This window comes from Prionailurus bengalensis, chromosome C2 (assembly GCF_016509475.1).
Source record: "Prionailurus bengalensis isolate Pbe53 chromosome C2, Fcat_Pben_1.1_paternal_pri, whole genome shotgun sequence".
Classification (NCBI taxonomy): domain Eukaryota; kingdom Metazoa; phylum Chordata; class Mammalia; order Carnivora; family Felidae; genus Prionailurus; species Prionailurus bengalensis.
The window spans coordinates 71,096,228-71,111,775 of NC_057350.1; the positions used below are offsets into that span (position 1 = coordinate 71,096,228).

General features: G+C 45.0%; 1 protein-coding gene across 1 annotated transcript in view; it reads right to left on the reverse strand.

Moving 5' to 3' along the window:
• The window catches only part of SLC12A8 (solute carrier family 12 member 8), a 117,484-nt gene extending 102,175 nt beyond the window's left edge, over positions 1 to 15,309 (reverse strand). The window contains exons 1-4 of the mRNA XM_043593290.1: positions 15,157 to 15,309; positions 14,865 to 15,011; positions 9,857 to 10,048; positions 1,160 to 1,391 (exon numbers count right to left, since the gene is read on the reverse strand). Of these exons, the coding sequence (XP_043449225.1) occupies positions 1,160 to 1,391; positions 9,857 to 10,048; positions 14,865 to 15,011; positions 15,157 to 15,309 (724 nt within the window). The remainder of the gene's footprint in view (positions 1 to 1,159; positions 1,392 to 9,856; positions 10,049 to 14,864; positions 15,012 to 15,156) is intronic.
• Positions 15,310 to 15,548: the final 239 nt, after the last annotated feature.

The window sequence follows — 15,548 nt, forward strand, 5'->3', positions numbered from 1 at the left end:
CATCCCACTCAAAGCATAAGAATTGAGGATTATAGCTGCCAAGCATCCTCCAGGCCCAGGAAAACCCAGGGTTAAACAGTGGTCCATCCGTTACCAACATGTGACACCATTTCCAAATGGTCCAGAATACACCTGCTATTTATTCTCCTTCTTTAAGCTTAGTTAATGGACTTATGTTCTTATTTTGAAAGAAAATGTACTATTAAAGAAACTATAGGTGATCAACCTATATCTGTTCCCATCTCCCACAAATGACAGTTGGTAGCATTTGTAATATTTACATCAAGTCCTTTTAACACAAAAGAGGGGCGCCTGAGTGGCACAGTCAGTTAAGTGTCTGACTCCTGACTTCGGCTCAGGTCATGATCTCACGGTTTGTGGGCTCGAGCCCCATGTCGAGCTCCATGCTGGGCATAAAGCCTACTTGAGATTCTCTCTCTCTCTCTCCCTCTCCCTCTGCCCCTCCCCCACCAGCACACTGTGCATGTGCGAGCTCTCTCTCTCTGTCTCTAAAATAAAAAATAGGGGCGCCTGGGTGGCTCAGTCGGTTAAGCGTCCAACTTCAGCTCAGGTCATGATCTCATGGTCCGTGAGTTCAAGCCCCGTGTCGGGCTCTGTGCTGATAGCTCAGAGCCTGGAGCCCGTTTCAGATTCTCTGTCTCCCTCTCTCTCTATTCCTCCCCTGTTCATGCTCTGTCTCTCTCTGTCTCAAAAATAACAAATAAACGTTAAGAAAAATTTTTTAAAAAATAAATAAATAAGTGAAACAAAAGAAATAAAATATGACACACAAAATTGAAATCTATCTTCTTACCTACTTTCAAATCTATTTCCTGCCCACTCTCCCAATCACTGTTAATGAATTTAATCTTTATCTAGTCCAGTTCTACTTTATTCTTTGTTTTAAATGTTCCTATTTTCTTTTAACAGAAAGAAAATAAAAAGGAATGTGGAAAATATGCTAAATGAAAATGCCTATGTGAGGAGGGGCTTTCGGGCCTCTGCAGCCAAGATACACCCACTCACCTGCTCCAGGAACAGCACACTCCTGGTAGGCAAAGCTTATGGGGAGGTAGTCCTGCAAACTCACACCTACACACATCTAGAAAGCAGTGCAGACCCCTAAAAGACCCCATCCACTCAACTCCCAAAGGCTTACCTGGGTCCAGGTGTGTGAAAGAGCCCACCACGAAGTCCAGTGTGGACACGGCCAGCAGGAACAGCAGCAGCAGCTGGAGGCGGATTATCCATTTGACACCTGCTAGGTTAATCCCCAGCAAGGCCAGATGCACCGCCACCGAAATTCCTCGCACGGCCCAGATACTCCTGAGGCTCAGCAAATCGGAGATGGACTCAGCAAAGCCGGTGATGTACATGGCCCCTGCGACACACTGACAGGCAAGCAAGGTGGGAAGAGTTGGCAAGAGAACAGAGAATCAGGAACCCGTGGGTCAGACCCGCCCAGCACTGAGGGTTGCACCCACCCTCATCAGGGCTCAGCACCTGGGAACCAACATGGGGGAGGGGTCAGCGAGCCCTTCCTGGCCATGCCCTCTGCCTCTGGCCCCATTTCTTCTCATCTACATCTCTACCATCACCCAGAGGGGAGCACAAATGCCAGTCAGTAGTGACTAAGATGAGAAGGAGGGAGATGGGACTCGGGGCCCAAGAGCACTCTGGACTTCTCTGTCTGAGTTATTCAAGAGCTAAACAGAATAGAAGCACACAGGGGGTCCCCTCGCAGAGCCTAAGAAAGGCACTAATGCAAACCCCAGTTTTTTCTCCACTTCTTTGTAGGTCACTATTATTAAAAAAAAAAAAAAATTACCTGAAACTTAGAATAAGAAAAAAAAAGTGGGCAGCAAATCCTTTCAATGTCATATGGAACAAAGGCTACCCAAGGACTGGCTAGGTGAATGTACTTAGTTCTACTCATTGTTTACTATTGATTAAACGTGTTAAATGTCCCAGACTTTATGAAGTTACTGTCCATTTATAGATTTTTTTTTTCCCAGCAGAGATGCAAATAGCTTCTGTCCAGTGGAACAGACAATCCAAAAGATTCGGTTTCTTATCCTGTAAGACATTAACCAATTTTGTATCAGCAATCTTATCCTTACATTTATTTATGAAATTGCTTCACCAGGAACTAGGTACATCTTACTGGATCCTCCATTAATTAATTAGTTAAAAAAAAATCTTTGGTCCATGTATATTTTATATGTGCCTGAAAGTCATGATTTTATCTTTGAAAAAAATATTTAAGGGGCACCTGGGTGGTTCAGTGGGTTAAGCATCTGACTTTCACTCGGGTCATGATCTTGTGGTTCATGAGTTCGAGCCCCATGTGGGGCTCTGTGCTGACAGCTCAGAGCCTGGAGCCTACTTAGGATCCTGTGTCTCCCTCTCTCTCTCTGCTCGTGCTCTGTCTCAAGAGAATATATATATATATATATATATATATATATATATATATATATATATATATTTAAATCTCAACTTCAAATAAATATTTGAAAATAACACCAACCTCACTTTTCATAATTCCTCAGCACCCTTCTCTCCATCAGGCTTGATCGTTCCCCACCCCCAGGCCACTGGGTCATGGTCATCACTGTGCTCTGTTCCCATTGTTCTCTCAGGAAACAAATTCTTCTTGGGTCTCAGTCAAGTTCCTCCTCCATGAAGCCTTTCCTCATCCCCCTTTTCTGAATAAATATTATGCTTACTGCCAGTAAGTAATGCAATTAATTATCTGGGTCACTAGTCTATTCTTAGTTCATGCATATAAGCTTGTCCCCTACCCCAAGCCACCAAGAATGCAAACATCCTAAAAAACAAAAATGTTTCTGCTGATCATACCTCTTCAAAGCCCCTACATTTGCTAACTATGTTGCAAACATTCAACAGATATTTTGTGATATGTTGACTGTATGAAAAGAGTTCTGGGAAGTGGGTACCATTAATTTCCTGCTCTTTTAAGTAAAGACCAGAAGGGCGATATAATTTCTGTACTGGAGAGGAGCTCAGGAAGGAGGTCCCATTCTTCACTGAGATCAGCTCATTTTGCTACTAGACATATACCATCATTGTCAATGTTCCCCAAACTTACACTAGGCATTTCTGTCTATATTGGAGTGGGGAGGGGGGAGCCCAATAAATGTAAGCAGAAGGAAAGTCATCCTTGAGAGAGAGAGAGATGAGAGAGAAACATCACCTCATGACTCAAACTTACACTTGGCTAAATAACAAGAGTGTGACAGGCATAAGGGTGCTGCTATTCTGTCACTATCTGGCCAGGTCAATAGGACTCTGCATGGCCAGATATATCAGAATTTAAAAAAACAAATGGTAACAATGCAGTGATGATCATCACCTTCCCAGGTGTCTGACACCGCACATGTGCAGAGGGTGACACCAGAACTGGAATGCAACCATTTGCATCTGGAGCTTCCAAACCCACCATTTTCCTTTTCTAGTTGGTGAACAGAGTTTGCTCACATGAAGTGGGCCAAGCAGTAAAGACTGCCTTTGTCTCCAGTGGCTCCAGTAGAGTCCCTCTCTCCAATTCATAGCTAAAATCACTTTTTAGCCCGAAGATGCTAGGAACAAAACATAAAGGAGAAGCCTGTGGAGGCTGTGTGAAAGGACATGGTGGTTAGGAGCATGGACTGTGAAATCAGACCGGGGCCAAATGCTGTGGCTCCCAGGCTTAGCTGTGTGACTTGGGAAAGTGTTTTAAGCTCTCTGTGCCTCATTTCCTCATCTGTGAAATACAAATAATAATAATAGTACTTGCTTCAAAAGTTATTGTGAGGGGGCACCTGGCTGGCTTAGTTGGTTGAGCGTCTGGCTCTTGGTTTTGGCTCAGGTTGTGACCTCATGGTTCTCGAGTTCGAGCCCCGCATTGGGCTCCACATTGACAGTGTGTAGCCTGCTTGGGTTTCTCTCCCTCTCTCTCTGCCCCTCCCCCACTCGCACTCTCTCTCTCTTTCAAAATAAATAAAGTCAAGGAAAAAAGAAGTTACTGTAACGGTGAAATGAGATAATTTATGTAAGTTCTTAGAACAGTATCTGGCTCATAGTTTGAGTTATAGAGATACTAGCTATTGGCCTTATCATTTTTACTGTACTATTATTAGCTACTGAAAAAGAAGAAACAGTAGTTAGCCATGAATTTCATAAAATACTTTGTTAATGTTAAATAGATGATGGTATTGTCACTGGAAATTTGCAATGTAACTTATAAATAAGGATTCTTAAAGCTGAAAAGACTTACTATGAAGGAAACCAATAACAACCACAAATTAAACCGTCTTCTCAAAATCTAAGAGCTTTGGGGTAAGAGGTGAGGGTATTTATGGAATGTGGGGGAGTCAAAGTGTCATAGAGATTTCATATTTGGTAGGCGGATGAACATAGTAAGCAATGCTGCTCGGTTGATAACTATAGGAAAAGTATAATTATGGCTTTTCTAAGGGTGGACTATAACTCTTCTCAGAACAAAAAGCACAGTAGAACTTCCAAATCAGCAAGGGGAAAACATACAATAGAAATAAATTTGAGTCATGTTGGCAAAATAATGAGTTTTTTAAATTTCAAATGATCTAGAAAGTAATGAAAAGGAGAATATTATATCCTAAAACTTGAGAGGCACACTAATCCTGCATTCAGAAGCAAAAAAAAAAAAGTATAACCCTAAATATTTTTATTAGTTAAAAAGGGCAGAAAAAAAATAAAATATTTAACTTAAGACATGATAAAAAAGACCAATATAAATAAAAAGATAGTAGGAAGAGGCATTTAATAAAAGGAAAAATGAAATTAATAAAGGAAAAATAACAAAAGAAAGAATTCAGAGAATAAAAGCTGATCCTTTAAGAGAAGCCTGGCTGTCCCTGTCTGTGGAATATGTGACTCTTGATCTCGGGGTTGTGAGTTCGAGCCCCATGTTGGGTGCAGAGATTACTTAAAAATAAGATATTTAAAATAAAAATAACAGCTGATCCTTTAAGAGATAAATAAAATACATACACACGTAGCAGCCTGATTAAGAAAAGAAAAAATTAAAGATTTTAGGAATGAGAAAAGAAATACAACTACTCTTATAGAAGAGAGTAAAATGATGAATACAGAAGACAAATGTGCCATGAATTATCATACATTCATATTAGGCAATGCTAAGCTACTAGTTAAAAAGCACAGGTTTAGGGGCACCTGGGTGGCTCAGTCGGTTGAGCATCTGACTTTTGATTTTGGATCAAGTCATGATCTCATGGTCTGTGAGTTCAAGCCCCGCATGGGGCTCTGCACTGGCAGTATGGAGCCTGCTTGGGATTCTCTCTCTCTCACTCTCTCTCTGCCCCTTTCCCACTTGTGTGAGCTTGCATGAGCTTCCACAGATGCACTCTCTCTCAAAATAAATAAACAGTTTTTTCAAAAAAGCACAGGCTTTTTTGAAACACTGACCTCGAGGAATATCTATAACTTATTGTTATAGATAAACACTGACCTCGAGGAATATCTATAATTTATTGTTAAGTGAGAAACACAAACCATGGAATAGAGTATAAACTCTGTCCCCATTTTTGTAAAAACAAGCAAGCACTTCAACAATCATGAATTCACATACATAAACACAGGGAAGGTGGCAGAAAAGGATGGTGGGTATTCCCAATGGACACCTTAGGATGGGGAGGGAAATAAACTTTTTCTTTACATTATCGCTGATATGTTAACTAGTTACAATGAACATCATTTTGTAACTTTAAAAGAATTTTATAAAGGAAAAATAAAAACAAATATATTAAGATTTGCAGACTTTATGCAAATGCTACACTTAGGTACGGAGAGCACGGTGTGTCTAGGAAGCAAAGTTCCCCCCACACCTCTCTGCCCACTGAGCTTGACACCCCCACCCCAGAGGTATGGACAACACCACAGACCCCTCCCCAGAGAAGTCCAGCTACCCTCCCCTCCAACCATGAATACACCTCTTCACTGGAAAACATCCCTGTCGACTTGTTTAATGCATAAACACCCCCAGAGTTTATTATGTATATATTTTTAAAGTTTATTTATTTATTTTGAGAGAGAGAGAGAGAGAGAGAGAGAGAGAGAGAGAGAGAGAGAGAGAGAGAAAGAGAGCGCACAAGCGGGGAAAGGACAGAGAGAGGGAGAGAGAGAATCCCAGTGTGGGGCTCGAACTCAGAAAACCGTGAGATCATGACCTGAGCAGAAATCAAGAGTCAGACACTTAACCAATTGAGCCTCTCAGGCACCCCTATTATAGTTTTTCAGTATTTTTATCAGCTGTTAAAGTTTATAATCACAGACATTCCTTTTCCCTTTTCTTTCTAATCTTCTGCTGCAGGGAGCTGGGGGCGTCACCCACCATTTCATAGAAAGAAAGTGACCTACTTTCAGGGCAGAACACTTCCACTCCAACGTGTTTATGTTACAACAACTGCACCTCACAATCATGGGCATTTTGTTTTTCATCTCTGGGTACCTACCTAACAGACCAGAGCTGCCCTCCACACCCCTCCTTTCTGACATGAAATCCTTGTTTAAGGTTCAAGCTGCTTGACTGCGTTAACTCCCACAACAAAACTCCAGCCCATATCAGGTCTACGAAAGTTTTCCAGTTCTCCATGGTTTTTGCACAGTCCAGCAAAGACCATGTAAAGCAGTAATTACAGACACAACCATGCAGGTGAAAGCCGTATATTTTGGTATCTAGGGTAAGCAACCTCAAAGAAGCCCTCAGACCCAAAAGTGAGTGGGGCAGAGGGAGCCTGGATGACTCAGTCAATTAAGCATCTGACTTCAGCTCAGGTCATGTCTCACAGTTCGTGGGTTTGAGCCCCGTGTCGAGCTCTGTGTTGACAGCTCAGAGCCTGGAGCCTGCTTCAGATTCTGTCTCTGTCTCTCTCTTGCCCCTCTCCCATTCTCTCTGTCTCTCTCTCTCTCTCTCTCTCTCTCTCTCTCTCTCCCCCCACTCTCAAAAATAAATAACACATTGAAAATTTTTTAAAAGTGAGTGGGGCATAGAGTGAGGAGGGGCTCCAGTTCACTGTTTCCTCCACTGGCCAAGGGGTCACCAACAACTCAGAGAGATGATGGGGAAGGATTTGGGAGGATGCAGGGTTATGAAAATATTTGCAAGCTTTAAAATGATTATTTTAAGTGTTTATAGTCTCTCTATTTTTTAAAGATTTTATTTTTAAGTAATCTGTACACCCAATATGAGGCTCAAACCCACAACCCTGAGATCAAGAGCTTGCATGCTCCCTGACTCAGCCAGCCAGGTACTCTTATATCGTCTAAATTTTTATGCCTGAAACAAGTGTTAGCAAACTTTAACATGCTGGCCAAATCCTGCTTGCTGCCTGTTTTGGTAAAAAAGTTTTATAGGAACACAGCTAAGCCCAGTTTTTCATATTGACTATGGCAGCTTTTGAACTACAACAGCAGAATTGAATAGTTGTGACAGAGATATATGACTCATAAAAACTAAGATATTTACTATCTGGACCTTTATAGTGGAAGTCTGCTGACCCCTGCTCTAGGGCAAGCACGCAATCTGCTCAGCAGTCATTAAAAATAAATGAGTGTATTCATGCCCTGGAATGACGGGGTTACAGGTCAGTAAGACCCAGGAATAGGGACCCTCAGAAACTGCAATTACACCCTGAAAGAAGGGTCTCGAGTCAGTGACCTAACCTTCCACCTTAAGAAACTAGAAAAAGAAGAGCAAACTAAACCCAAAGGAAGCAAGAGGAAGGAAATACTAAAGACTGGAGTAGGAATAAATTGGAGACCAGAAAAAAAAAAGAAAAAGAAAAAGAAAAACCAACAAAACCAAAACTTTCTTTAACTAGACTGACTGAAGAAAAAAAAAAAAAAAAAGGAGCAAGGTCTCAAATGATTAAAATCAGGAATGGAAGGGAAGCCATTACTACCAATCTTACAAACACTAAAAAGATTATAAGGAATCTATGAATGATTTTACACCAATAAATTAAATTACAGAGATAAAATGGACAGATTCCTAGAAAGACACAAACTACCAAAACTGACTCAAGAAGAAATAGAAAATCAGATTATGCCTATATAAGTGATTGAATTAGTTATCAAAACACTTCCTACAAAGAAAAGCCAGGGACCAGATGGTTTCACCACTAAGTTTTACCAAACATTTAAAGAAGGATTAACACTAATCCTTTAGAAACTCTTCTAAAAAATAGAAGAGGAGGGAACACCTCCCAACTCATTCTATCGGGCCAGCTTTATCATGAGACCAAAACTAGACAAAGAGATCACAAGAACACTACAGACCAATATCCCTCATGAATACATACCCCAAATCCTCAACAAAATCCTAGCGGAGTGAATCCAATAGCATATAAAAAGGGTTATGCAGCACCCACACCCCGATTAGAGAAGCCAGCCCAGGTCAGCAGCAGGCAAAGGAGAGGCGTACTGAAGACGCCAGCCAGAGGGGCTCCGGTGTTTCTCACCGAGACCCGAACAGAGAGCAAGCTAAGCGAGCGAGGGTGTAGATGGGGTGGCTGTTCGGCAGCAGCTGCCAGTGTGCAGAAAACACTTTTTCTGTGAACACCCTTCCTCTGAAGCAACCCACACACAGGAGACACGACATCCCAGCTTCCCCTCTACAGGGGCCCTTCGCTGGCCCCTGGTTTGGCGCTGGTCCCTGTCATGGTATTTGCTGCTGCAGGTAAGCTTGCTTACCCAGAGAGCAGGGCTGCAACCTGGCTAGGAGACAGCGCAGAAGTAAAACATCGACAGACAAATCCCCAGGGTAATAAAGTAAACTAACCATTTATTTCTCACTCCCAAGCTACGGAGCTTAAAGATCTTTCTCCAGTAAAGGCAAGTGGCTTTAAGAGTGCAGTGACAATCTCTCTGCCTTTCATGCATGTCACACACACACACACACACACACACACACACACACACACCCTTTGCGCTGTTGGAGAATCAGATGTAGTTATACTAAAATAACCCTGCTGAAAAAGAAAAGAACAAAAGTATCCTTTCTTTGAGGAGACTCTTGTACCCTTAGACAAATTCTTTTCTTGAAACTGTGTTTTCAACCACCCACCACCCTTTGCACCATCATAAAAGCCTTTCTCAAGCCAAGAAGTGCTTACAAAGAGCTGCTTCTTAATGTCTGTCTTTGTTTGGTCCTCATTAGGTCACCATCCCTGTGTTTTAGCTAAGTAAGTCCCAGTGCTTCTCCCTGCTCACTAGTTTTCTGAGAGCCTGTGTCCACCCTGCTGCACCGCCCCCTCCTTCTCAGACAGGGCGTCCACACACGGCTCTGGCCTCCTCGGCAAGGCCTTCAAGCTGTCAATGAGCCTGGAGCTCCAGCTCATTTGAGAAGTGCCCGCGTCCAGGAAAGTCTTTTGGCACAGGTAAAATGTCCCTTCTTCAGCACTAAAGTGCCCCAGGGACAGGGCCACCCAGCTGCCACCTGGGCTCGGGCCACTGTCATGCACTCCCCTCCCTACAATGGGCATCAAGAATAGTTCCAGCCAAGCCCTGCATTCCTGGGCAGATCAGGATGCCACAAGGCACCAGAGGTAGAAAGGTAGGAGCCCTGGACTCTGGGTCAGGGTCCTGGACAGTGGGCTAAGCTATGCCTCTGAGCTCCCTCTCAGAGCCCCAGTCTGCCCATCTATAAAATGAGCCCAATTACCCCAACTTGCCTCTCCTCAGATCAAATGGGAACATGGATGAGAAGATGGTGGCAAACAGCCAAGTGAGGGAACAGATCCCATATGCTGATGCCCTCAGGGCAAAACTCCCCTCCCCCAGCCCCCAGGCTCACCTGTCCAAACACGTACAGTAGCCCAATCGTGCCACCGGTCTGCCCACCAAGGACCGAGGAGATCATCGAGTAGACACCACCGCTGCCAACACCACAGTGCTCCCCAACACCGATGCCAGACAGCACGGTGATGAGGGCCACCAGGATGACAAAGGACACCAGAAACATGCCCATGAGCACTCCTGTATTTCCCTGCAGCAGAACAGCAAGAAGCAAGGTCAGGGGTTAGGACAGGGAGGCCCTGCCAGTCAGGCCCCTCCCAGGAGCACTAACCACCTCCCCCGACACCTCCAGAGCTGCAACAAGGGTCGGGGAGGAAGAGCTGGGTACCTGAAAAAGGACAGAGGCAGCCCACAAGCGTAAGGCCTGGAAGAAATTTCAGATGAAGGGAAACATCTTTGCTTCAAACTCTTCACTGACTTCCCACTGCCAATAGGGTAAAGTCAAAGCAACTGGATACCCTCATGAGGCCCCTCCCCATCCATCCCCTCCCCGCCCTCCAGTCTGTCTCATCCCTGTGCCCTAGCAGGAAGTCACATGCTCTTCCCCACCACCCTCCTGGGCATGCCTTTCCTGCTCACTCCATCTCGTAGACAGCCTCACTCCATCTCATCCTTTTAGGTTAGGGGCCACCTCCTCCGGAAAACTGTCCCTGGAACCCTCCTCTGGTTTGTACAGTGCCCGGGCTTAGTACTTTCCACAGTACTTGTCAAGTACTGCTTCCAAGCCCATCTTTACCTCCGGGCTGTGAGTGCCAAGAGAGCAGGATGATGTTTTATCCAGTTATGCTTTATTCAGACAGTTTCTTATTTTGCTGATTTTATATTTTTTTTTTTAAATTTTTTTTCAACGTTTATTTATTTTTGGGACAGAGAGAGACAGAGCATGAACAGGGGAGGGGCAGAGAGAGAGGGAGACACAGAATCGGAAACAGGCTCCAGGCTCTGAGCCATCAGCCCAGAGCCCGACGCGGGGCTCGAACTCGCGGACCGCGAGATCGTGACCTGGCTGAAGTCGGACGCTTAACCGACTGCGCCACCCAGGCGCCCCAACTGATTTTATATTTTTAATGAAATTATAGAATTACTCTTTTCTTCCTTTGTGTTTTCAAATTGTTTGCATGTGATAATAAAATATCTTGCACCAATCTTTAAGTTTTCAGGCCAAAACTGCCACTTTAACATCTTCAAAATTATAAGTGTGCTATCAAATTATTCTTTAGAGTTCACGTGGTCTATTTGAGACTCTGAGCATGACCTCTACTCACTCCAGCTTTATGCCACCTCCTAGAAGCTCTATCTTTTCTTTGCCATTTCACATTTGCCTTTTTTTCCCATGATCAAATATGATGTTTCAGGTAAAACGAATGTCAAAGCTGAAAAACAAGAGATCATTTCAGGGCAAAAGGATGCATTTGTGTGGCAGGCAGCTTCAAAGGCAGCCCCCCATGACCCCCAGCCCCTGGCACACATGCCCCGTGTAATCTCCTCCCCTTGAGTTGGGGTTGGACCTGGTGACTCACTTCTAAAGAACAGAACTCTGCAGGAGATCACTTCTGAGATGAGGATAGAAAAAGACCGTGGCTTTCATCTTGGGTGCGCTCTCTCTCTCACTCTCTCTCTCTCTCTCTCCCTTAGACTGCTGGTCCCCGGGTAAGTGAGCTGCATGTAAGGAGGCAGCCCTAGGAAGAGGCCCACATAACAAGGCCAGCCAACAACTGCACAAGTGATCTTGGAAACAGCTCCTCCTCTGGTAGAGCCTTCAGGTGGGAATGCAGTCCTGACTAAGAGCCTGCCTGTGACCCTGGGAGAGACTCTGAGCCAGCTAGGCTGCACTTGGATACCTGGACCACAGAAACTGTAAGATAATACATAAGATAATACACGTATTTGCCTCATGCTGCTAGGTACTGGACTAATTTGTTACACAGCAAGAGAAAATGAATACAACTTGAACCTTCACTTTGCAGAGGGAACTGACACCTCTGGATAGTCATTTCTCCAAAAAATAACCCAGTGGGAGGGTTCAGAAGAAGCCCTTACAGACTTAAGAAACAAAATAGAGGGGCGCCTGGGTGGCTCAGTCCGTTAAGCATCCAACACTTGATCTCAGCTCAGGTCATGATCTCATAGTTCATGGGTTTGAGCACTGCATTGGGCTCTGCTCTGACAGTGTGGAGCTTGCTTGGGATTCTCTCTCCCTCTCTCTCTGCCCCTCCGCTGCTCTCTCTTTCCCAAAATAAATAAATACACTTAAAAAAAAAAGAATCAAAATAAAGAGAGTTGGGGTGCACCTAGCTGGCTGGCTCAGTCAGCAGAGCATGTGAATCTTGATCTTGGGGTTGTAAGTTTGAGCCCCATGATGAGCATAGAGCCTACTTAAAAAAATAGAGAAAGCTTACCTTTTTCTCCTTTCTACAATCCCATAACTACCTTGTATGAAGCAGAGCCCAGGGACCCAGCTGTCACTGGCTACACCTTCCTCTGCCACACAGCAGTCAGACTGATGGGCCTCCCTTGGACACAGGCTGGAGAGGTGCTGGGCAGTGAGGTGGCCCTTAGGAAGAGGTTAAAAACAGAGGTGGATCCCAGAAGCCTAAATCTGCCTGCACAACAAGGAGTCTGAGATGAAGGCTTTGTGTTTTTGTAAGCAGAAGGCCCTGTAAGTCTGGGAAGGGTGTAGGAGGCATAAATTCTTATAGCTACACTAGGGAGTTTGGCTGACCCTACTCTAAGCTTTCACATGTTAATTAAAAAAAAAAAAAAGTCACCCACCCCTGCGTGGGTCTGATTTTTAAAAAAAATTTTTTTTTAATTTTTTTAACATTTATTTATTTTTGAGACACAGAGAGACAGAGAATGAACAGGGGAGGGGCAGAGAGAGAGGGAGACACAGAATCTGAAACAGGCTCCAGGCTCTGAGCTGTCAGCACAGAGCCCGACACGGGGCTCGAACTCACGGACCGTGAGATCATGACCTGAGCCGAAGTCGGACGCTTAACCAACCAAGCCACCCAGGCGCCCCTAAAAAATTTTTTTTAACATTTATTTATTTTCAAGAGACAGAGACAGAGTGTGAGTGGGGGAGGGGCAGAGAGAGAGGGAGACCCAGAATCTGAAGTAGGCTCCAGACTGCAAAGCCCGAAGCAGGGCTCGAACCCACTAAACGTGAGATCATGACCCAAGCTGAAGTCGGACGCTTAACCGAGTGAGCCACCCAGGCGTAACCCAGGCCATGATTAAGGCTGAACCCTGAGCTAATGACCTAGGTAAAAGAGCTCAGGAAGGTCTGGCCTCACCTAGGCCTCCTGAGGCGCTAAGAACCCCATACACCTTGTCACAGCTCAGCTTTCCTCCCCCAGAATTTGCCCATGCGATGGTTAATTTTCTGTGCTAACTTGGATAGAATATGGTGACCATATATTTAGTCAAACAGTAATCTAGATGTTGCTGTAAATGTAGTTTTTTTGTTTGTTTGTTTTTGTTTTAGCTGTGCTTAACATTTACAGTCAGTAGACTTTAAGTAAAAGAGATTACTGTCTAGGGGCACCTGGGTGGCTCAGTCAGTTAAGTGTCCAACTTCAGCTCAGGTTAGTGGGTTCAAGCCCCACATCGGGCTGTGTGCTGACAACTCAGAGCCTGGAGCCTGCTTTGGATTCTGTGTCTCCCTCTCTCTCTCTCTGCCCCTCCACCACTCACACTCTGTCTCTCTCTGTCTCTTGAAAATAAATAAATGTTAAAAAAGAAAATTTTTTGTTAAAAAGAGATTACCGTCTATACTGCCAAAGGGCCTCATCCAATCTGTTGGAAGGCCTTAACAGCAAAGACTGAGGTTTCCCAAAGAAGAAAGAATTCTGTAGCCAGACTGCAACACAGAAATTCCGCCTGTGCTCCCAGTCTTTGGATTCAAGCCTGCAACATCAATTCTTACCTGAGTCTCACTTGGACTCACCAGACCCCCCAGTCATATATATAGGACATCCTATATATCTCTTATAGATATATAGCTCCTATTGGTTCTGCCTGTGTTCCCCTGAAGAACCCTGACTAGTACATTCCACACCTTGAATGACCCCCCTCTCTCTTTCATCTGTGCAACCCAGCTCACCTCTCAAAGCCTGGCTGAACCACACCTCTTCCAGGAAGCTTTCCTGGACACTTAGCCACCATATGTTCATAGCCTATTCCACTCCTGAGGTATTTAATACTGCTTTGAGAAACCACTTGGATTCCTGATGTGAAATCTACCCAGGACTGTTAGCTCACCAGAGGGAAGAACAGGGCCTTCTGTTTCATAATCCCATTGGTACCTTGTAGTGCCTGGAACACATTAGGTGCTCATCAATGACTCCTGACTGGCTAGCCTTTTGTTTCGAGCAGCCTGTTTAGTTTACTGGTGTCCCAGGAAGAAGATGCCATGTAAGGGGTTCAGAACCCCTGCTCAGGACACACATCTGCTTGGAAGCTCCCAGGATGCCTTCAGAAAAGACACAAAGAAGAGGCCTTTGGTTTCTCCATGGAGGAAGCAAACGTACCCCCATGATCTCATGCACCTGTGATCAAGCACTGCCATGTGCAGCCTCTTACACAGGATCTGTGTGTGGTGGGACAAGGCAACCAGTGCCACCAGGAGGGCACCAGACAAGTTGAAAAATACCAGGAAAGCAGGAGAGGGTCACAAACCGGAGGCAAAACTGCCACCAGTCTGCTCTCTCTGATCCACCTCTAGTCCCATCCGTGATGTGCCCTGACTCACATTGCTCATATTTCTGTGCTCATATAACTTAAATCCATGGCGAGGCTCCCATTGGAGGCTTTGTCTGAGGCTTGGTTCTCAGGATTCTCATTTAAATAGCAATGCTAGCTATATGTACTTGCTTCTTGTTTCATGTTTCTGGAGCATCCGTGCTTCAGGAATCTGTTGCCTGCCCTGTGGAATGCCCAAGAGTGCAGACCTTTCCGTGTCACAAACTCACAAGAAACTCCAGGGCCACCAGCTCATCACTCACCACTAACCAGCCAGTCCTCAGGAAAAGGACAACCCCAAAAATGTTGATCATGCAGGATGTGAACACACCGTCCCAGGTCCCAAACAGCACTGGCTCCCACACAAACAGCTGGCTCTTCCACCAGGGCTGGGGCTGGGCCAGCGCCCCCTGAAAACAGAGCACACAGAATTCAGCATGCAGCACTTCAGAGGGCCGGGAAGGGAAGGGAAGGGAAGTAGAACAGGAGGGTAGGAGAACTCCGCTCTGACATACATCCACCCTACTATGCCAGGGCAGGTGTGAATGTGCGCACAGTCTTGAAGATTGTTTCTGCAAAAGCGTCGCTGTTCTCTCCCGACAGTGATCCCTGTACCCACACAGGCAGAGACTGGTTGCCCAGCAGGTCGGTTCCCTTCTGGCCACTCAGTAGACCACTCCCAGCACGGCTGCAGGTAGGCGTGGCCATGTGACTGAGTTCTGGCCTCTGGAAACTAGGTAGAAGTGTTGTGTGTCACTTCTAGGTGAGTGTGGGATTCTAAGTTCCAGCTTTCTGGATAAGGCCACTTTCCCTCCCAGTATCCCCGTCCCACCGGGAGAGCAGCTTCCAGCAGTTACTAATCTTCGTGTAGACTTCCTTTATGCTTTTTGAGCCTCCGTCCCTAATACTGCTGTAATGAAATCTGCATATTAAATTACTTCTGTTTA